Below are 23925 nucleotides of genomic sequence, written 5' to 3' on the forward strand. Positions count from 1 at the left end.
TTTCTTCTTTTATTTTTTTAAAAACCCAAACTTTATTTTTTACTTGTCAATTTGATTGATGGGTGGTAACCCAGCTTGAAGTTGACCATAAACAAGATTTTAGGCATGGGTTGAGATAACCAATCTAAGTCTCTTAAGACCAGTACAAGAATAAGAATCATTATCATTGTATTTTTAAATCTTAACTCGAGGATTGATATGAAGTAAGACCCATACTATAGGCTGGGTTGACAATTGACTCAAATCAATGTACAAAAAATAATAATTATTGAAATAATCTTAGATCTCAATTCAAGGTTAACCCAGGACAGGACTTGAATTATGAGCTGGGAAGGTAAGCTCGAATTAAGTTAGGCCAATACAAGAATAAAAGTAGTTATTATTAAAAAATTTAAAACGACTCAAAAGTCGACTTAGAACAAGGTCCGAGTTATAGGTTAGGAGAGCTAATTCATGTTGATCTTTATCAACTCAAAGATGGAGATGATTATTATTATTGTTTTGAAACCAATAAGAAGGTCAAAGTAGAGTAAGGCCTTGATCAGGAGGGTTAATCCGAATTACTCTGAGATTATTATTATTGTTTTGAAACCAATAAAAAGATCAAAGTAGAGTAAGGCCTTGATCGGGAGAGTTAACTCGAGTTACCCTGAATCAATATAAAAATAAAAGTAATTATTATTATAATTTTAAAATTTAAATTGGATCAAAGTTAGAAGTTAAAAGGCTCAACTTTAGTTGATCTAAGCCAAGACAAGAATGAAAATAGGTCATTAATCCGAAGGGTTTACATGTGTTTAACTATTTTTTTTTTAAAGTCCAACTTTCTTTTAACTTTTTTTTCATAAAAAATCAATCAGTTATTTACACATATTCTATTTTAAGTCGACAAAGTTGCAAGTTAACATGGGTTTACATGTGTTTAACTATTTTTTTTTAAAGTCCAGCCTTTTTTTAACCTTTTTTTGTATAAAAAATCAATTAGTTATTTACACATATTCTATTTTAAGTTGACAAAGTTGTAAGTTAACACGGGGTTTTAATTGTGCCAAGACTGATTAATTTTTTTTCTATATTTTTTGAAAAATATAGACTAGTTAAGACTCGTGTTTGTAGCTATATCGAGTTTTGTAATTAGAATTATTATAATATTATTAAATTAAATATCAAATAATTTTTTTTTAAATTTTTTTTAAATATATAAATATATAAATTTAAAAATAATAAATATTTTTCAATATTCTACATTGACCTTATATTTGTATATATTTTATGCTTCGATTTACAAAACAATATATATTATGATACACTTCAAACACTAGACAACACACGTGCGGATTGCTGTCATTACAATATACTGTTTTATCTTGTTGAATATATATCAAATATAATTCAAGAAAAATTATCCTATCCAGTCAAGTGCATACTAGATATACAACAAGATAGATATTTATCAAGTATAACCAGTCTAACCCAGATAATATTTTTTTAGCACATCAAAAACTACCTAAATATTATTTAGACTTCAGCTGGATCAATAGAAAAACAAAACAGCAAAATCTAATTTGATTAAAAAAAATGAGCCTAAACCAATAATATGACTGGAAAGGTAAACAAACCAAATTACACGAACAATCATGATTATTAAATTCAACGTGATAAATTACCTTGAAATTAATTTAGTTAGACTCAATTGATTCTCCGAGTTAATTAGTAAAAATGCAATAAAAAATGACTGGCTTCAAAAAAATATTTTAAAAAATATTATTTTATTATTTTTTAAAAATATTTTCTCACTAACCAAAATCTGTAATTTGTTTATATCGCATGACATGGGACTTGCCCGAGTTGCGTCTAATAACTAAGCAAACAACCCCGCTTGTAATTACAGGGGCGTGAAAAAAAGAATGGCTACCGCCTAAATCCAAATAAACAAACCAAAATCTCCCGCCAAAATACCACGATTTACCCAAACAAACTCTGCATCCCCCTCAAAATTCTCACAAAAAAAATGGTGAAACCAACACCAGTAAAATCGACAAACCCTAACCCTAAAAAATCCTACCACGTAGGAGGAATTCAAGTGGAATTTCCATACAAACCATATGGAACGCAGCTCGCATTCATGGGTAGAGTCATTTCCACGCTCGATCGAGCGCAAAGAGACGGCCATTGTCACGCTTTACTCGAATCCCCTACCGGTACTGGAAAATCGCTCTCGCTTCTTTGCTCCACTCTCGCCTGGCAACAGAATTTCAAATTAAAGAATCAGTACGCTAATCTCACCCACTCTACACCGAATCCCGAGGCAATCACCGATCCTCTCGCTCACGGCGGCGGATTTGTTCCAGAATCAACGCCTTCAAGTAAGTTCGGGACTTTTAAAACCCTAACTTTTTTCAATTCTGCATCGAAATTTGCCAGTTTGTTAAAGAATTTTGAGTCTCTGTGAATTGCTGCAGGTACTGAACCTACAGCGGCTGTGGAGCTGGCTCAAAAGGTGGCAAGTAACAAAAAGAAAAAGGCTGTGCCAAAGATATACTATGCTTCGTAAGTTTTCTGTCTCGAATTAGTAGTTCTAGTAATGTTTTTCTTACATGGTGATAAATTCATAATGATTTACAATGTGGAGGAGAATCTTTTTATTGAATGGGTAATTATTTTGCTGTTTTCTGTTAATTGAAGGAGGACACATTCCCAAATTTCCCAAGTGGTTAGCGAATTTCGTAAAACCACGTATAGGGTGCCAATGGCAGTGTTGGTAGGCTCTGTATCTTTCCTTTAGTTATGGCTATTGATCTGACAATAATTGTGCGTTGATGCTTCGATTCAGGTTTTAGTTATTTCCGAGGACTCATTGCTTTAATATTTACCAGGCTTCAAGGAAGCATTACTGCACAAATGTACATGTAAATAGGAAAGAGAATATTGATGAAGAATGGTACAATTTTGAGCTTTGGGGACATTTCTTTTGTTTGCAAAATTTTTTTGGTCCCTGTATTTGAAACATGTTGTGGAAATTTTCAGTAAGCTGCTTTTGAAGGACAAGGAGGCTGGATGCCTACAATTCAAGTGGGTTACTTTTCTCACGGTATGTGGTCGCTTTATTTTTATTGTCTCTCACAACAAAATTATTTTTCACAAACAGAAATGCAAATAAAGTCAGAGGTCATCCTTCGCTTCAAAAAGGAGGTTGCCATGAGGTGCATGACATCGAAGATCTTGTTAAAGTTGGACAAGTTGTTAAAGGTTTATGTTCAATGTATTGTAATTTCACATAAGATTGGGCCTGTTTAAAAGTTTGGCACGTGGCTTGTTAAATTGCTCGGTTCACTCTCAACATCTCTGAAGCTTGATTATTTTTTCTCTCCTTTTAGGTTGTTCATACTATGCAGCTCGCTCTATGGCAGATGATGCACAGTTGGTTTTCTGTCCGTACAATTACATAATCAATCCAGTCATTCGAGGAGCAATGGAAGTGGACATTATAGGAGCCATTCTTGTTCTTGATGAAGCCCAGTACGTGTTGCAATTTTCTGTTCAATTGCTGAAATGTTATACATAATTTGCCACGTGATCCTGAATGGCTAATTTGCGGCTGGATTTCTTTGTTCAAGCGAGTTTCTCCAGTTTTATTTCTGTACAGGCACTACATGATACCCTGAATGTTTTTGGACATGCAGCAACATAGAAGACATTGCTCGTGATGCTGGTAGTGTGGATGTTGAAGAAGATGTCTTGCAAAGTTGGTCATTGACTTGCAAACATTTGATTTTTGATTTTTTTTTATCTTTCTGTTGCTTATTATTGTTGTATTGCCAAAGAATTGCAGACTGAATTGCAGGAACTCTGTCCAGTTGATCCCATGATCTACCAACCATTATATGAAATGGCACAGGTAATAGTCTGAGTTATTATGATTTGTGATTCTGTTTCTGCAGTCTTATTAGTCATTTTAATTGCCATTGCTATATGCTATGAATGAACAGGACTTGTTAAGTTGGATTGAACGGAGGAAAAATAAACTGGAGAAGCGTGAATTTCAGCACTATTGCTCTTGGTAAGTAATTTTGTCTAATGCTTTATACTTATTACTATCTATATTTTTCTACATTCAATTTTATGTATTAATGATATCTTCCATCTTTCTGAAGTTCTATTCAGATTTGTTTTGGTGATGGAGGCCTTTTGTCCTTATTAGTTTCTTTTGCTCCCATGTGTTATAGTTGGGCTGGTGATAAGGCTTTGAGGGAGTTCCAAGAAGCCAATATTTCACAGCAGTGCTTCCCGATCTTGCTGGATTGTGCTAAACAGGTTTTTTTCCTCCTAATTGTATAATGCCTTTTGAGTTTGACACACCATTCACTTTCTTCTCACCATTTGCGCTGTTCATCAATCTAATTTGCTGCAGGCTATCAAAGCTGCAACAGATACGGAAGCAGAGGGCTCTCATTTAAGTGGCATGTCAGTGGTATTATTGGAAGGTTGAGTTTCGTACTCTGCTTATTTTACTTGCTCAAAAAACTTGATATCCTAATTAACTGCTTTTTAAAATGCCAAACAGGGTTATTCTCTTCACTCACGTATTTCTTCTCAAGAAATGGATGTCAGGTATCTGATTTCCAGCTTGCTTTGCGGCGATATGTTAAAAGAGATGGAAGTAAGTGATCAGCTGGTTGTTTTGTCAATTTGTTGTTGGTTAGTATACAATGCATAATATATTTACTTATCAATTTATTACATAGTAGTATATTTATTAGCTGATGAAGATTAGTAGGCTAAATTTCTCATTTGTAATATTTTAAAATTGAAAGGAACAGGAAGAAGATTAGCAGGTTAAATTTAGTTTAATGCCAATTGTTAAAGCTATCTTTCAAACAGCACCGGAGTATTTGTTTGGAGAGATTATATTTGCAGCTTATAAGGAATCAAGTACTTGGTACTCCCCGAAAGCTTTCTGCTTTCTGTTCTAAGCTTTGTTTAGTAAACTCAATGAGACTACTTTCAAAATTCTGTTGTGTTCCCACACTTCCAGATGCTGCATTAAAAGAATCCAATGATAATAGTTTTGTGACTGTTGCTGGTTTTGCTAGAAATCAAACTCATGCTCTCATATTCTTTTTATAGACAATGAGTTAGAAATAATCTGTCATTTTGCTACTGTTCAAATCGTGCATGCAGAAAAGGCTGGTGACTGGACTTATACTTTAAGTTTGTGGTGCTTGAATCCATCTGTCGTGTTCAAAGACATAGCTGATCTTTCCTTGTCAGTCATTTTAACATCAGGGTAAGCTGGAGATATAAAAACCATGTTTTGTGCCTGCAGTTCATATAAATCAATTAATCAAAGTAGTATTACTAAGGCAAACACTCGTCTGTGGTTTCTGTTCTCTAGGACTTTGTCACCAATGAATTCTTTCTCATCTGAACTTGGGGTTCAGTTTGGAACTTGTCTGGAAGCTCCGCATGTAGTTGATGTTGAATCGCAGGTTTGATTACCCCGTCCTTTTGTATTTTTCTGTTATAGTTGGTTCCATTTTCAGGTACAAGCTATCAATTTTTTACTGCAGGTGTGTGTTTCTGTAATATCGACCAGTCCTGATAATTATCCATTGAATGCGAGTTACAAAACAGCAGATTGTTATACCTTCCAGGTACCCTGTGCATTTTACCATTGATCTTTGATGATCCAGAGTGAATTCCTTTCCATATATTAGTAAGTTGCCATGATAATTGGTTGTACAGGATGCCCTTGGCAAATCATTGGAGGAAATCTGCAAGATTGTTCCTGCAGGCTCTCTCGTGTTCTTCCCTAGCTATAAACTGATGGAAAAGCTGAGCAATCGTTGGCGTGAAACAGGCCAATGGTTGCGATTAAATGCAAGAAAGCCCCTCTTTGTTGGTAACACATATTACTGATTGCATAAAAAAAATTTCTGTACTTTCAGTTACCATTTTGTATTGTGTTAGAGATACCTCATTATTTGGTATCTGTGCTTGAGCTCTGTTTTCCTGGCTGTCTCAATGGAATTCCTTTAGTTGGCTTGCAAATTACTTTATCTTGATTATTGCAGAGCCCAGAGGAGGAAGCCAGGAGGATTTTGACTTGATTTTGAAGGGTTATTATGACTGCATTCGTCGAGACAAAAGACCTGCTCTTGGGAGAAAGAGAAAGGTAAAAAAAGTGGATGCCAATCACTTAGATGGAACTGAATCAACTGACAATTCTGAGAAAGGAGGAGCTGCATTTCTTGCTGTTTGTCGAGGAAAGGTATGCCAACTTTTATGCCGAGGACTCCTGTAATCAGCCAGTTGGAGTATTGGTGAAGGGTTAGGAGCTGAGTCCATTTTGTTGGCGTTAGCTAGGAAGAGCATTGCTATAATACTTAAGCAGATTTTGTTGTCTTTGGATTGAAGGATTTTTAGCCCGGGCTTTAATGTTTGCATTGGTGGAATTTTTGTGAGCATGGTTAAACAAGCTGCAAATGATAATTTAGCGCATTAAGTTATTCAAAATGATTGCAATTCCAATGTCTGCAATTCTAAATAGCGCATTATTTTCAAGTTCATGGGAATCATTATGCTATTATATTGCTGTTAAGCTCTTTCAAATTTTCATGGGAATCACCTTTCTCCCCATGCATATGCTAAATTGCTGTGTTGTTCTTGCAGGTTTCAGAAGGAATAGACTTTTCTGATGATTATGCTCGGGTAGTTGTATCCTTCTGTGTTGTTTGAAATATAATTACCTGCATTTCTCTACTTTTCTTTAATCTGAGTTGGGTTCTTGGTGCTTCTTGAGTTAATGGAATCTCTACTGGGTGCAGATAGTTGTTCTTGTGGGATTGTCACACGTTTAAGTGAACTTGATTTTAGGGATCATAATGGGTCCTTATAGTTGGTTTGTTAGTGTTATTTTGAATATCTTCTCCTTCTTTGTCATGGTAAGAGCATTTCATTGTATTTGAATCACTATTGCTTTTCAACCTGGATGGGTGTTTTACCTTTAATTGTGAATACCTCAGATAGTAGTTGGCATTCCATTTCCAAACATGTAAGAATTCTTACAAGCTCTGAAAGCTTTTTAAAACAACAATTTTTTTTTCCAGATTTGCTTATTGATATTGACATGTTTTATCAGAAATGATATTCAAGTTGGTTTGAAGAAGAAATATAATGATGCATACAAAACGTCCAAAAACCTTCTTGGTGGAAATGAGTGGTACTGTCAACAAGCCTTTCGAGCTCTCAATCAAGCTGTTGGTATGCCATTTGATTAGCTTTACAATTAATGCTTTCCATTTGGCTTGACATAAAGCATACATATAATCCACAAGCCTTTTCTCTTTCTCCTCTTTGACTACACCTACTATCTCCTCTTTCTTCTTTCCAACTAGTAACTCCCTTTTGTTTCTTCAGTTGGATACTCATTGTTTTCTCTCTCTCCCTCCTTTTGTTGTCGAAAATTCAAGCATTATCTGATAATTGCTAAATATGATTAATGAATTTGGGTATAATTCTTCATTTGAATTCATGCAGGACGCTGTATACGGCATAAGTTTGACTATGGGTCCATCATCCTATTAGGTAATTCATTTGATTGACCATTGATCAATGATTTTTTTTTCTCCCTGGTACTGAAAATATCCTTATGATTTGACAGCACTTTGCTGTTGTCTCTGTTATTTTTTTATGTGGCTTTTATTTCATTGGCAAGCAGATGAGCGTTATAAGGAAGAACGGAATAGGGTATACATCTCGAAATGGCTAAGGAAATCGATTCAACAGCACAACAACTTTGACATGTCTCTAGAAGTATTGAGATCCTTTTTCAGGAATGCCAAGGTCTTCTGTTTATCTTCATGTGTTTTGCATTTAATTAAGGAATTCCATCTTCCTTCCATGGTCTAATCAGCAGGTGAATGATAACATTGTTTGTGGTCTCTGCTTCAACTTATTTGCAGGAGAAGGTTGGCAAGAATATGGAAGAATTCTTGTTGAATTCTGATGCTAACAAGGAGAAAAATATCCCTCGAATGGATCAAATTGTAGGGCACACAAGAAACAAAAGTCAGAAACTGAGCAATTCTGATCAGTATGGAGAGAAAATAGTCTCTTTGACAAAGTGTGAAGGTGCTGTTTCAAAACTGAAGTCCCAAGATGATGTTGAAGTACAAGCTTCTTTTCAAATAGACGATGAGTTGGAAAGCTCTCAAGAAATCATTGACCTAGAGTGTGATTCCCATATAGGTTCAAGGTAAATGACTTGCCCTGTTATTTCATCATGTTTTTGTTATCTTTGCAAGTAATGTAATTTGCTGCTAGCAGGCACTATGGTCCCATGCATTATTTAGAAGATTTCAGTTCCAATTATTGTGCTGTACTAGCAAGTTAGGTATTCATATTGCAAGTGGTAGTACTGGTTACAAGCATTAACCAGGTTTATTGCCAATGAACATAGTCTTATCATGCAAGTGCCGACAAGCTCAAGAAAAAAGACAACGAAAAAAACAATCATGGAACTTCAGCTAGTGGATTGCATTTTAAAAACTAAACCCAGCAGATAGAATAATACAAATGACCTATCCTCATTCAGTCAAGAAAGAAACTAAATGCTTGAATTCCCGTGCAAAAAATATGGTCTGATGGAACATATCGGACTCCCCTTCAGGTGCTCTGAGGCATCTTTCCATGAAGATCCAGAAATAACCCTTGTCGAGGAAACCCCTGGCATGGGTGAATGTGGAGCTGCAGCCAGTCCAGGATTCTTCTCAAAGGATGGCAACTCTAGCTCAACCATGATGCAGGCCCCTAATGAGCTTGCAGATCAAGGGTTAGTCTCTTTGGTGTCTGTGACAAACCAAAGTGCTGCTCCAGACAAATCTCAGTGTTCAATGCTGGTTACTCCTGAAAAAGAGTTAACTATAACTACCTGCAACCTGAGACCAGAAGTAGAGTCATCTTTGAATTTAAGTGTTAATTCTCATACACAGAAACGGAGGAAGTCCATGGACTTATTACTAATAAAGCTGCAAGGAGAACAATCTGATACCTCCTATGCTGAAACTCCTGGCTGTATTAGTTTCACTAGAAGCTCAGTCACTAGTGGAGACACAAATCGCAGGATTGAATTTGGTTTGGAGACAAACTGTAGAGAACGTCAATCTACCAAGCATGCTTCTCCATGGCTGCCTAATTCTTGTGCTACTTCATGTGCATCTTCTGATTCTCTCATGGACAAGAGATTGCAAATTTCTTGCTCCCTCTGCAAAAGCCCATTGGGTCGTCCTGAGAACAACCTGTATGTTGAGTGCTCCTTGACTTCTTCATCAAAGGTTCACCTAGCATCTCTTGTGAAAGAAAGAATGGAGCGTTGTGCCAAGAACAAGTCAACATGTGTACCAGTTCTTGTGACTGACATCTCATCAGTTGATCAGCGTCTCTGCAATATTGCTCTTCAAGATGCCCGGCAAAAAGGAGTCTGGAGTGAAGAAGATGGCTGCGTTTTCAACTCAGTTTTTTGTCCCTTTTGCAGTATGTCTAATTGCCTTGGAGTGAAGATCATGGCAACAGATGCATCAAATGTTCAGTTACTTAACAAAGTAGGTTTTAATTGGATCCTGCATTTATATGATGCTCCAAACTAAGAATAGCTTGTCTTTATCTTTGGTTTGTCCTGCTTTGGCAGCATATCTTAACCTCTGTTATTCTGAATACTGTTTCACGTGCAGATATTATTCTACACTGATTGTCTGGAATTTCAGAACCTTGAAGCATCAAAGGACTTGGAACCTATGGATAAGGTAACCTTGTACTGTATGTTTTTCCCGTTCTGTTATTATGCAGTTGGATTTGCTTTTTTTTGTAATACTGCTTTGAATATAGGAGAGATGGCAAGGTAATTCATAAATCTGTCTGACTTAGTTGAAGGAAGCGGTAGTAGGGGAACTGCAAAATAAGAAACGAGGTAGTGTTGAGCTTGAATTCCTTGTGAGCATGTGGCTTGACAGTCTCCCTTTACTTCAAAAAGTGTATGGACTGCAACAGCAAAAATTGAGGTTGTGTTTGAAAAAATAAATATTACATTCAGCTCAAGCGATGAAGGGGTGCGATGGGCTCGTTTGCATCTTTGGTGCAAATTGTGCAACAGAAAGAAAACGTTAATATCACTAACAAGATGATAGGTGTTCGTTTCATTTATTTTTCTCTGTTAGTGGTTGAATAATGTTTCTTAACATGGAAGCAGGATTTGTCGCCAGTAACCCGCACAGCCATGGATAAAACTGCCTTGTTGAACTCCCTTGATAGATTCTCATATTCCCCACAACCTAATTCTGGAGGCTGGAGGACTACAAAGTCAAAGGTTTGTGATTCTGAAATGCTCCGGGCTTTATGGGCACAGGGCATTTTACCTGCGGAAAATTTGCATATCTGAAACTAATTTCTGTTGGCTGCAGTTGAGACTACCGAAGAGAGACGTGCTTTCTAATACGCAAGGTTAACAATGACCTAGGGTTGGACATTCTGATTTCCGCCTCGAACAGTCTTCTACATGTGTATAATGCCATGAAAATCATTACGGGCTAGTGCGAAATCTAGCTTTTTCTGGAAATTTATATCTGGGGACAATTATGGATCATCTTAGACTAAGCGTGCAACGGCTGCAACTTGATTCTGAGTTAGGCTTCCCAGCTGCTGCATTGACCATGCAACTCTTGATGCATAATTTCACAGCCTCAGCATCCAGTCTATCGAGGAAATAGACGTTGCAATCCAAAGTAATTGATTTTGCAGGATAAGACACTTGTTATTGTGGTTGTAGAGAGCTTATCCAGAGTGGGATTAATTGGTCTTGATCAGGATTTGTAAATTTTTGGTGGGTGACTCGATATGTATATGTTGGCTTGGTCTTCGCAGCTTTTAGCTATGAAAAAGACGAAGCTGATAACTTGGTGAATCATTGTATCTCGTCATGTCTCTTCTGATTAATACAAGTCTCAATCCCCTCAGCATGAGTTAATTATAAACATAAGCTATAGTTATAATTTCTTTCAAGATAACACAGACTAGGATTTTACCTGCAAATAGAAGGTAATCTCTCCCAATAAACTTGCTATAGAAGATGCATTCCGTTCAGATTTACATGATGCTCGGTTTCTATTAAATCAATCAATTTTTACACACAAAGCATATGGTCTAGGCACTGTAGAATCATAAAGATCCAATCAAATGGGTGAAATACAGAGCTTGACATAATCAGAAATAAAAAATTTACTACCACTAATACCATGATATTTCACTCATCTTAAATAACCCAGATGGTTGGAATTAGGCAATCAGTAAAACGCATGCCACAACGATAGTCCTAAGCCCTAATAAGCCTTGTGAATGTAAGTTCTCTGCGTACCATGTTATCTTTCGCTGCATAAATGCTCTATTATATTACTATCAATATCAGCGTCCTTGAACTCAGCAAGCTTCTACCGGAGCATCTCTATCGATCTGAAAGAGACATCATCCAAACAAGTCATATTGCTCCATCTGCCAGTATGGAATACAGCTCCCTGGGGATTCAATCTTCCCCATCAGCTGGTCAAATCCTGCACGCATGAACAAGTGACATTAAGAGCATTCACTTGCTCGGAGATGCTCGTATGTTGTATCTCTGACCGTATATGTGTCCTTAAGAACAGAGGTCTGTTCGAAACTGGCTTGAGTGTCAAAAAGAACTCTTAATGCATGGATCTTATGGGAAAATAAGGGCAAGCATGTGGGAGTACCTATGTCTGGACTGTTGAAGTACATATGGTCAGCCATCGGTGTGGTGTTTTCGTCAGGTTGGCTGTCTTCTGCCCTGGTCTTCTTCTCTTTAAAAGACTCAACATCTGTCTCCATTTCAGATTCTCCATTGTTTGGCACTACGGCTGATTGCTTTCTTTTTGAACGAGCTCTCCTGTTTTGAAACCAATTATAGACATTTGTTTCAGAAATTTGACCATGTTGTGCGAGTTCTCTGGTTATATCTTTGATCTTCTGCCTGCCTGGAGTCGCATTGCATTGTTTGAAAATCTGCTCAAGGATTTCAAGTTGCGCTGGTTTTGGAGTCCACCGCTGCCTCGACCCTATCTTGTGGACAGCAGATGACAGTAATGGATCACAGTATGGATTCCCAAGCCCCATGCCTAAATCAAAAACAAAAAATTGATGATTTACATCCACAAAACTAAGCAAAACGTGTACTTACAAAGAAATTAAGAGGACAACTCATCAGGGAAAATTAATTAGACAATTAATGGCTAGTCAAAGAATTAACTCAGCAAAACTTGCCCCCGTACAATTTTCAGAGACAGAAGTGACCAAGAGTGCTTTAAAGAGAGCAAATTGCATACTAGTCCAAAAGTAAAGTAACATAATTTCTCCATATCCAAGAATTCTCAAACCCTACTGACTTTCCCATTGATTCAGTTAAAAAATACACATGAACCCATTACAGGAGAGAAAGAAAGAGAAAGAAACCAGCAAAGTCCTGTTGGGCAGAGAGAGCCTTGTGCATCTCAACAAGCTGCTCACAAATAGTGGCATAGACAGAGATTTGCTTCCTCAACATCTCCATTTGCTCATCAGTCATCACTTTCACACCCAACCCTCCACAATTCTGAAACCTCCCCTCCTCCATGAGTCTCCACTTCCTCTTGACTCTGCCTACCTCTTGACAGGCACTAGTATATATGCTAGCCCCTTTTCTCCCCTTTCTTTACCTAATAATGTTTCACTTTCTATGACATATGGTTGTAGCTTTAGACACAGTTTAGCCGTAGAAGTAGAATTGAAGTAATCACAAGACAACAACAGGAAGAGGGTCTGAGGTCTCTGTATAAAGGGTTGGAAAAGGAAGGAAGGGTTGGCATAGATCAGAGTTGGGATGCTGACGGACTGCGCATTTTAGCATGATTGAGCGGGTTTCGCGCGTCTCTACATATAAAGGTAAAGATATCTTTCTTGCGTCCAAATCTTGCTCTTCATATAAATCATAAATGTTATGAATAACGGTAAATTCCATTTATCCTTTTCTTTCCTCGTAATTCAAATTTTACTTTCTATAATTTTATTATTTATTTATTTATTTTTGTGAGAAAACCCCATCTAAAAAAATTGTAGTTAAAAAATTAATATTTCAAATAAATATTAATATCGAGGATGTTGTAGTGATCAATATATTTAACCTTTCTCTTAATTTATCAAAATCCAAACTTTAGAATCTCCATTGAAGAATGAATATATCCTTAAAAAAAAAAAGATTTATTTCAAATTAATGTGCAAGATGGTAAGATGATGTAAATACTATCTTGGTTATCTAGCTAAGAATCTTTCAAATGAAGGGAAGGGAATTATTTCCTAGATCATGATTAGAATTTCAATTTATGGTGGGTTATGAGCAAGTGGATTCAAATAATTAGAAATTGAAGTTGGAAATACGCATGCACGAGAGCAAAATCAAAGTAATTTCAATGCTTTGAATCATCAATGCTGGCTTTCATTAGCCATGGAAAACAGCATTCCATGTGAAAATCAATATTTCAAGCATGTGCTTGAGTAGGAAAATGGAGGTGTTGGTCAAGTTATGGACATGGTTACATGCCCTCCTTGTCCTGGTGCCTGGGCTAATGTTTAATTAGTGATGATCCATTCGGGTCTAAATTCAATATCCTCTAATTTCTAGCTAAATTATCCTATTTAATCTACCTCTTCCAAACCAAAGTTATTAAATATGGTTGGTTTCATAATTTGAAGGGTAAACTTTAGATTATAAAAGGAGTGAATTAATTCGAGTTATTCTAAATTAATTCAAAATAATATTTAAAAAAAAATAAAAATTAAATCGGAACTTGATTTGAAAAAAAATAAAAATTAAATCGGAACTTAACCAAATCAAGAAAATCAAATTTGATCTAATCAAATTCAATCTAATTTACTTTAAAACTTGATAGACAAAACACCATATTAACTGAGTTGTATTTAAACACCTGTTTCCAACCAATACTCTTACAAGTGCATTTGTATTTAATTATCTTTTTATTTATCAAGCTAAAATCTGATTTAATAATCTAATAATTTTTGACAAAAAAACGTGACGACTCGAGATCACTTGAACATCACCAATCTTTTTCAACCGTAAAGCAAGAATTACAAGCAATGACATATATATATCACTACAAGATAAAACAAGGGTCCCTGACAGGTAGCTTTATGAGGTGGTTTAATTGAAAGAGGGGTAACAAAAACACAAGGCCTATGGCCTAGCTCCCCTCTTAATTCCTGCCATGGAATTAGGGAATTTGGTGTACCTAACGAGGGCAACAACCTCGAGGGATTTTGGGATGCCTTGACGAATAAGATGAAAGATTAGAGCAGCATGTCTTGTCTGCAAAACACAGGGAAGCTTAAAATATCAAACTAGCCCGCAGGTGAATGGTGGGTCTCAGGACAATAGATCTTGTAGAACCCACTGTAAATGGAAGATCTTCTGGTGGCATCTTCCAATGATTTGTTCTTGCCCTTTCTATATTCCTTATAGCCGATGTGCTGTGTACAAATAAAATATATGTGGACTCTTCCCTTTAGATTTTTTATTTCTTGAAAAGGAAAAGGGAAGAACTCTGCACAGAGAACGTTTTATGGCAGCTCTTTTTCTGGATTTAGCCCAAGTTTACGGTTTCACTTTGACAGCGTATGAGTTTTATAGCCCACCCGGTTTTACAAGGCCCATGAAATTTCTTGATATTAAGTTATAACCCAACACCTAGTCCGAGACTGATCCACGGAAGGGTCTGGATCATTGGATTCTCGTGGTTATTTCTTTTTTTAAAAACTATTGATATTAAATCAATGGAGCCAATATCAAGATTGATTTGAGGTTAAATTTAGAACCCATCATAAAGTAGCCTCCGAGAATATTAAATCTTCGAAGTCAACCATTCACCATCTTTAGTTTTGTGAATAAAACAAAAAAAAAAATCTATGATTCCAGTGTGACCTTTTCTCGTAAGCCAGTACCCTTCAAGTTAGTAGGCTTAGTTTCTTCTCATCAAATATTTTCTTGCCATTTTTTTCTAAGATTCTCTGCTCCTCGAAAACCAGGCTTACCGTTAGAATCTTCATCTATGATAATCTTTGAACAAACCTTCAAGGGAAAATCCAGTTGATCAATTTAAAGAGATTATAAGAAGAAAAGGATTACAAGACACATAATGGGGTCAACGTTATTAGTTTTGGAAAGTGAAGTTCGCTTTTTAATCATCAAATCACTGATTATGACAGAAAATCAGCCTATGAACTCTTAATGCTTGCCCTAGCTTCAACCAACCATCAACAAAGCTAGCAAGACAGTTTCTTTACTTGCTTGACCCAGCACCAGATTACACTGGCTTGACTTCCACCCATTGACCTTCATCTGAGATTCGACAGATTTTTCCTTTTCTAAACACGTTTCTAATTATTAAACATGAAAAAACATAGAAAAAACTAAAAGTCAAAACAGAATAAATATTAAGAGGTTTGAATCTCTTGCCAGATAAAGAGTTAAAAACAAGGTTTTTTTCCCACGAGATTGGGTAGAGTTTGTTTACGAATTGATAATTATTTTCCCCACCTGAGGGTGCAGATAATTTACTATGCTGTTAGCCGTTGATTTACCATGCTTTAACACTCTTCTATCTCTTGCTAGCCCTGATTTACCGAGAAGATATGGCTCAACTCCGCCAAGCTTAACAATGATAACCAAAACACGCTCTGCGAGCATCTTGGGGGTTAACGGATTTATCCAAGCCAAAAGGGCCGTATCAAAATTAATTTTGTCATCATCTTTGTCATTGCACTTACTGTGAGAACCACATCATCATGAGAGGAAAAGCACAGCGATTCCAATTGTGAATTTGTGAAAGCAAGAAGTGCTTCACTTCGCGACCCAGCACGGGTAACCATGCTGTCTCCTCGCAACGTGAGGAGGCATGAAAATCACCAAATCAGTCATGCAATCCAATAAAAATAACTGAAAAGTTGACAGTATTTATTAACTGCGTCACCGCCCACAAATCACTGAAAGAGCTAACTAATTTTTTAGCCACCCCACCATAAAAGATAGCTTGACGACAATAACTGCGTTGACTGAGGAAAATAAAATACCAAAAATAATAAATGTTAACATACGTGTTTCATGCAGCGTAAAGATTCGACCATTGCCATCCAAACAGCTCGGCAAGCAACAGATTCACATAAAAACTCACCCATATCCAAACCAGAATCATGCATTCAAACCTTCGACATTGGTTTGACAAGCGAACCTGAAATTCAAAAGCGGGTGTAGAGGGAAAGTGACAAACACGCAGGCTGCAATAAAGTAAATTCAGTAACAACGTGCGTGGAGGAGGGGACACAATGGGAGTACAGACGCCAACACAGGGATACATCAACTCGAACAAGACATTTTTAACCACACCAAAGCCGGCATAAACGCAAGAGGAAAGGGTCCGAAACAGAATAATGTTGCATTCACCCAAGAAAACACAGCATCCAGTAAGAAATTGCAGCCTAGTAATTAGTGAAACCATCCTACCATTTAAAATGAGCCGAAATGCAGTGCAAAAGGCAAGAAGAAAAAGTTACACACATGCGACCCCATTCGATCATATAACATCTTCACTAGGCATAGCTATGGAATTGAACTGATGAAAGGGCAAATAAAGAGAACCACATGATCTACAGAAGATAACCACTTATCTAATTCATTAAACTTTGGTTCAAGTAAACATAGAGTTCTCCCTTCTACACCTATTAACTTTTTTCCCTAGGAAGGAGGAGGACAAAATAACAAAGGGAGCAGTTCGCATATCCTTCCCTTAGAAGACAGTAATTGAAAAAAAAATTAACATGCCAATACTCGGCCATCAACATACAATGTCCAAACATTGTCACGACCTAGATGACTATGCTATTCCCCGTGTCCAAATCCTACTCGTCGTCGTCATCCTCCTGCACCAATTCCCAAAAAAAATTCCAAATTAGACAAAACTCAAACAAGCAATGCCACCAACCAGACAGTCGAACAAGATGCACCAGCTCTAACCTCTGCACTGCCCTCCTCATCATCTTCATCTTCATCATTGACTTCCGACACTGACTTCTCGGATTCCTCTTCTTCCTTGGGCCCTTCAGCCTAACACTCACCAATGACACAAATCAATTTCAAACCACAAACACGATTACAGCTTGACACTAAAACAACTAAGTCAGTCCAATTACCTGCTCCTTGTTGTAGGCTTTCATCTTCTTCTCATACTCGACTTTCCTTTTATCAGCCTTGGCAACATAGGGTGCTTTCTCCTGTAACCAATCAATCAATTAATGTTAGCAAAATCAGTGAAAAACAATGTTTACAAAACTTCACCCAGATATTAACATAAATTTAACAAAAAATACTCACAGCCGCTGACAGTGACTTCCATTTATCTCCTCCAGCTTTTCCAACCTGAATAATAATTTATTTATCACGTTAAAAATAACAAAAAATCGATTATAAACTATAATCAATAATTAATTAACAATATCTGAACTCACAGCAGCAACTGATTTGTTTTTAGGGTGCTCCTTCTTGTACTGCTCTCTAAACTCCTCCCTGCAGTCAAAGTCAATTTATAGCTAAATTATTGTTCCATAATTAGCTAAAAATGAACAAGAATAAATATTAATCGAGAGTAAGAATATTACATGAAGACGAAGAATGCACTAGCAGGCCTCTTGGGCTTGTTTGGATCCTTAGCTGCCTTTCCTGATTTCTTTGCTGCTGCTGCTCCTCCTTTGGTTGGTTTCTTGTTCACAGAGAGCCTGAACAACCACGTCAGAAAAAGACATGAGTCTAATCACGAAACGACAACAAAACTTGAAAACCGAATTTTCTAGATCTAAGATCTACGAGACCGCAAAACACGTTTCACACGTGACAATTGATGAAATTGAGAGAAAACGAGATTTGAAGAAACTTACTTAGCGCTCTTGGTATCTGACTTTGATCTACCTCCTTTCATGGAGAAACCTGCAGTTTTAACACCGGATCAGCTCAAAACACGATTTAAATCAATGAGAACCGATCAGAGGGTGAGAATCCGTTCAAAATCTGCGAGACTTACCGGTGTGGGGGGTTAGGGTTTGAAAGAGAGAGGAAGAGTGGTAGAGAGAGGATATTGGGTGTGAGAATAGGAAGAGAATTGAGGGAGAGGCGGAGATATTAAGTGTCGTGAAGGAAATTGAAATTCAATTGCGGGTGAAATGAAAATTGGGGAGGTGGAAGGGGTTTAGGCGGGATTTGGAAATTTAATGACACGTCATCGATCTTTGCGCTTATAATCTATTGGTTGCGTGGGTCTTAAGTTTTGGACGCCTTACCCTTTGATATTTGGCTTTCCTCTTTGTGCTTCTCTTTGTGCTTCTTTGCTCTCACATAAGTAATCATTTATGATAATGTAAGATTGGTTGGATTCCAGGGATCTCAGGCCCAACTTTGATTGCTGAAATGGTCTGGCCCATGGATCAGCTTTGATTTCTGCAATGATCTGGCCATTGCCCAACTTTAGCATTTTCTTATTATTGTTAATAGAATTTTTTTCCAGCAGGGTTAATTTTTTTTAATATACGAGAATATATTAAAATAAAAATAATTTAAATAACCTGAGCTAATTAGCTCGATAATATTTTAGGAATGAAAGGGGAACAAATAGAATGCTCAGGACTCTAAAATATATAATTTTAAATAAATAAAATTACAAATAAATTAATTTTAAAAAAACATGAAATAAAAAAATCTAAACCGATCTGGGATCACTCTACGAGCACATCATCCGCGATACAAGGTTGTGATAAAAAAAATTTTAAAAAAATATCTACATAGAAACAAATAAATAAACCAAGTCACATTAAATTAACTTAATAAATATTTGATTAGGGATAGCCCCATAAAAATAAATAAAAAAATAAAAAATCTCAAAACTTGGTAACCCAGCATTAAAGAATTAAATTAAAAAAAATTAAAAACACTAACAAAAATAAAACAATTCAAGTTGACGGAAAAAAAAAATGTTTCATGCCCCATAACACTCACAATCGGATTGGCAAGAAGAGATGCAATGGGAATTGATTTCAAAATATTGTTCTCTATCGTAATGTTATAGAATAAAATTAAAAAAAAAATTAAATTAAAATATTTTTTTTAAATTAATAATTTTAATTACGAGACTGATATAACCCTATACAAAATAAAAAAATATTCAATAAAATTCTTAATTATCAAAAAATTAAAAAGAAAATAAATGATAATAAAAATAATAAAAACCTAAACTAATATATAATCAATGAAATAAAATATCAAGGACTTTACTGAACAATAAAAAAATAGTTATAAAAAGTAATTAAAATAACGAGAACAAAAATTAAAAAACAAATAAAATAAAATATTGAGAAAAAATTGAAAGAGAAATATAAATTAAAAAAATTAAAAATTAAAAGAATAAACATCAAACAGGATTAAAAAATGAAAAAAAGTAATTAAAATAAAAATAAAAATAATAAAAAATGAAAAAAAATATCAAAGAAATAAATGAAAAAAGGTAATTAGAAAGTATAAAAAACAATTAAAAAAATGAAAACCCAATCTCAAAAATTGAAATAAAACCGCAAGGGACAAGATCAAAAGACGAAACAAACAACGAGAAAGATAACAAAAAAAACAAACAACAAAGAGTGAATTGCTAAGCAACTCGATGATTTTAAAATCAGTTTATGAAATCTTCATAAAGGTGATAATATCTGTACTTTTTGGTCGTTAATGGTCGGTAGCCTGCTTTTGTTATTTGTCTGATGCATCTGTTCATTTGCAACGGGTAATAAATCAGAGAAGAATCATGTGGGAAGGCGAGATGCGTTTAAATGGACAGAACACATGGATGATGCCTTCAGTGATGCACTTATCCGGCAAGGCGAGATGCGTTTAAATGGACAGAACACATGGATGATGCCTCCAGCGATGCACTTGTCCGGCAACAAGGTCCGGGAAGCAAGGTTAATAATACGGTGAAGGGGCGGCGTGAAAAGATTTGAAAGAAGACCACTCGAAGAGTCGTTTGAAAACCCCTAAGAAATAACTTCAACGAGTGTTTGGAGTCCTGGAAATAAAATGCGGGGCGCAGAGCCTGAAACAATGAAAGGGCTGTCAACATTTTCTCTTACGCAACGTTTAATTACATCAATGCTCCTGGAAAGGATGCGTCAAACATGCCTTGTCTCATGTAGTGTTCGGTAATTTTTGCGGGACCGGATGGATAGAGATAATGGAGAAATGAATATATTTGATTAAAAAGATAAAGATAATAATATAAAAATAAATTTATTTTTTAAATAAATTTACAGTGGATTTCAGTATTTTTAAAATAGAAATGCATTAAGATATATTCATAAATAATATTTTAAAATGAATTTATATTGAGTGGTTTTTTATCTTAAAAACATGTAAAAAAAATATATTCGAGCTGCAAATAAAATTTTATTTCAAGTTTATTTTAGGTTTAAGTTGTCTTTTTATATGTGTGTTCTGTAGCCATTAATTGGTTTAATGGGTTGAAAATAATTTTTTTTTTTTTGTTAAAAAACCTAACTTTGTTTTTCCAACTACTCTAGTGGTTGTAATATGATAATTGATAAACAATGTGTTGTTTTTTTTTTTTTTATTAAGAGCATTACATCATCCATCCCGTTTACTTAAAACAATTAAAAGCGAGTGAAGGGGTTCTTTTTTAGGGGCCAAGAACATGACCTTACCTTATTTTTATTTTTTTATTAATAAATATTATTATTAAAGATTAAATAAAAATATTAAAATATGTGAGAAAATTATTGTACATATTCCTTTGTTTACTGGGAACTGTAACAATGAATTGACAATCTTGCCATTAATAAAACTATTACTTAGCTGCCTTTTAAAGTAAAACGGTATTTTCATTTGAATCATTTGTTATTTTTTAATTGTTAAGATTTATCCTGGTTTTTATTTTTTATTTTTGCACAATTAGATGAAATTGTTGCCTTAGAAGCAAATAATCAATTAACTATGGTTCAGAGTCTTTTTTTTCATCTTATATTTTTTGCTATAATTATTCTATTATTATTGGATTTAGATTTTAAAGCTATAACTTTCATATGAAAAATAAATTCTAAATTGTATCATTTTGAAGCTCAAAATTATAACTTTCAATGGTCAAATTTATAATTTAAGATATAAAATTATAACTTTCATGAAAAATAAACTCTAGATTGTATTATTTTAAGGCTTAAAAACAGTAATCATAGTAGTCCTTTTTTATCATTAAAATTTTAGACGACATGGATTTTCATCCTTTTAAAATTCTTTTCAACTTTCAATTTATTTTCTTGTATGAAAATATTATTTAAGATCATTTGACATCATTAAATCACAAATTTAAATTCATTTTTAAAAAAGACATTTAAACAATTTTTTAAAATAAGGAAACTCATCCCTTTAAAATTTCTCTTATTTCCTTTACACACTATATATATTAATATCACTATCACGTAGCATTATTGACACAACAAAACAATAAACCATTTATTTTTCACTTTCTTGTTTTACAATTAAACATACCAAACAAGACTTTAATAACTAATGTTTTTACATCATCATTGATAATAATTTCACCATAATAGCTACAGTCAATGATATTTTTTTGTTATCTAAACAACTTGTCAAAAATATTATCATAGCCAGCCTTAAATATATTTTATTTTTTAACTCTTCTTCATTTCTATTTCTTAATGATTCCACCTTATCCATGTCCATACAGCCTAAAAGCCGTCCATACAGCCTAAAAGTTAGTTTTTTATTCATTTAATATGTTCATGTAATAATGTTTCTTTTTATTCTTGCACTATGATCATCATTCCCTTCATTTTAAGAATACGCATTTCATCTATAGTGATATTAACAATAAAAAAATATTTTACTAATATATATTCCATAAACCCTAATACCTGTATAATTTTAATTTCATCAAAATATATATTCAGTTAAATTTTCTAAATTCTGCACGAGTTAGCCAAAATAAAAATAAAAAAGCAATACATCATTCATCTTGAATTATATTTTTAAATCCAGCTATGATAAACTCTAGAATCTTTCACGGTATATCTCAAACTCATGATGATCAAATAATTGAATCTCTATGTATTATAATAAGACCATGTTAACCTAAAAATTAATGAGTTATTGTTTAACACGAACAAAACCTTTATGGAAAGTTTGTTCTCGATCTTTACTATTTTGAATGAAAACCACATCTAGACGCACTGTATATCCAAAAATAAATATGATTTGGTAGTGTTAGAGAGAGAAATTAGTTGATGATCGAAACTTCCCTGCAAAGTATTTTTTTTCTAGGATATCTCGAACGATGATTTTCATCAGGTAAAAAATTATTTTTTCACATTCCTTCAGTTAGATGGTAGAGTTTTACGAGCCAAACATTACATCCAAAATACAACTAGATTCAGCAGTTTATGCCAAATATATGATCGTTATAATGTATTGCCTCTTGTTATTTGGCTCATCTAGATTATTTCCTTTTCTCTCTGGCCTGATTTTCTCTTTTATTTCTCATGTTTTTTACACGTGTCATCCTTTTCACTATACATCACAATTCTTTTTATTATTGTTATTTTTTTAATCTTGATTTCCATTACTCATGGAGATCTTATTACTTTCAATTTTACATTTATATTTAAAATTTGGTTGATTAGGAATTGAGATTTATAAATTTTTTATTTACTTTCTACGTGGTTATTAGAATCTCATGACTTGATTCCCATGTTAGGCTGGTTGATTTAATTTTTTTTATTATTTTGTTTTGTTTTTTAAAAAATAATCATTCAATATTAGATTGACTGAGAATTAAATTTTATAATTTATTTTGATTTTTATTCTTCAAAGTTATCAAGGTTTATGATCTGGGTTACAGATTTGATAAATCAAGTAAAATATTTTTTATTTATTTAATTATTTTTTTAATTCACCTTTTATTATTGAGAACTGAGCTTTGTAATTTGTTTTGATTTATTTTTGATGTAGTTTTAATATTAGATTTGACATATTAACTTGAATTGATCAAAACTAATATAATAAGTTGTCGTTTTAATATTTGAAAAAATATGTCATCCTAAGTTTTTCAAGTTAAATTATATTTTTATTAGTTGTTCGGGTTGTTTTCAAATCTTTTAAATTGATCAAGTTATATAAGTTAAATCCCTATATAATTAATCATTTTTGCTAGAAAACAGATTAATAATATTTATGTTTTTATAAAAAATTTAATCTGATTCACAATATAGCATGAAAAATAGTTTAACATGAACAATAATTCACCAAAGTCTAAATTGATAACACATGCTCAATGGAGAGACATAGTCATGAACAAAAATATGATATTTTTTTATCGTACAATAATAGGAGTTAAATCACTCTATTAATGTATTATAAAGATAGAGTCTAGTTATTGTTTCAAGAAAAAAAAAAAAAAAAACAGAAACAATGAAAGCATGTCTCTTCCATATTATATGTTGTAAAAAATCATAAATATTTAATATTATAAAATTAGAGAAATTCATTTTAAAACTATATCGATACAACCATACGCTATACACTCTCACTTTTTGCATGCTTGACATGCCCCTTTTAAATTAGTTTACCCTTATTTTTTTAATCTCTTTCACTGCTCTAAGTATTATACTTTCATATAGAAAATAATTACAGTATATTTAAAAATTTCTCCATAGCCGTACCTAAAAGGGAACATCAAAATCCACCCAATCACG

General features: G+C 34.2%; 3 protein-coding genes across 6 annotated transcripts; 1 reads left to right on the forward strand and 2 right to left on the reverse strand.

The window, feature by feature from the left end:
• Positions 1–1869: 1869 nt before the first annotated feature.
• Positions 1870–11012, forward strand: LOC105132840 (Fanconi anemia group J protein homolog). Of its 4 annotated transcripts, none has more exons than XM_011036557.1 (28): positions 1870–2366; positions 2463–2550; positions 2686–2761; positions 2877–2941; positions 3028–3072; positions 3149–3249; positions 3378–3519; positions 3684–3745; positions 3825–3898; positions 3990–4060; positions 4155–4314; positions 4412–4484; positions 4565–4660; positions 5182–5287; positions 5396–5489; positions 5571–5654; positions 5746–5902; positions 6075–6271; positions 6673–6717; positions 7026–7054; positions 7142–7263; positions 7540–7587; positions 7721–7845; positions 7965–8257; positions 8672–9602; positions 9732–9803; positions 10247–10363; positions 10458–11012. In XM_011036557.1, the coding sequence occupies exons 1-28, from the start codon at positions 2012–2014 to the stop codon at positions 10500–10502; spliced, it is 3873 nt and encodes a 1290-aa protein (XP_011034859.1). In that variant the 5' UTR covers positions 1870–2011; the 3' UTR covers positions 10503–11012. The 4 variants fall into 4 exon arrangements, with proteins under 4 accessions (XP_011034859.1, XP_011034860.1, XP_011034861.1 ...); XM_011036558.1 differs by having other exon boundaries at positions 4227–4314; XM_011036559.1 differs by lacking the exons at positions 10247–10363; positions 10458–11012 and adding an exon at positions 9986–10238 and having other exon boundaries at positions 9732–9841.
• A 120-nt stretch (positions 11013–11132) lies between these two features.
• On the reverse strand, positions 11133–12994 carry LOC105132841 (WUSCHEL-related homeobox 8-like). Its single transcript, XM_011036562.1, has 3 exons — positions 12517–12994; positions 11781–12182; positions 11133–11600 (listed from the first exon to the last, which is right to left on the reverse strand). Exons 1-3 carry the CDS (start codon positions 12674–12676, stop codon positions 11515–11517), a joined length of 648 nt encoding a protein of 215 aa, XP_011034864.1. The 5' UTR covers positions 12677–12994; the 3' UTR covers positions 11133–11514.
• Positions 12995–16756: 3762 nt separating this feature from the next.
• LOC105132842 (high mobility group B protein 3-like) lies at positions 16757–18323 on the reverse strand. Its single transcript, XM_011036563.1, has 8 exons — positions 18183–18323; positions 18040–18088; positions 17764–17880; positions 17614–17671; positions 17480–17524; positions 17299–17379; positions 17123–17212; positions 16757–17028 (listed from the first exon to the last, which is right to left on the reverse strand). The coding sequence occupies exons 2-8, from the start codon at positions 18078–18080 to the stop codon at positions 17008–17010; spliced, it is 453 nt and encodes a 150-aa protein (XP_011034865.1). The 5' UTR covers positions 18081–18088; positions 18183–18323; the 3' UTR covers positions 16757–17007.
• Between the last annotated feature and the right edge of the window lie 5602 nt (positions 18324–23925).

This window comes from Populus euphratica, unplaced genomic scaffold (assembly GCF_000495115.2).
Source record: "Populus euphratica unplaced genomic scaffold, PopEup_1.0 scaffold68.1, whole genome shotgun sequence".
NCBI classification, from domain to species: Eukaryota; Viridiplantae; Streptophyta; class Magnoliopsida; order Malpighiales; family Salicaceae; genus Populus; species Populus euphratica.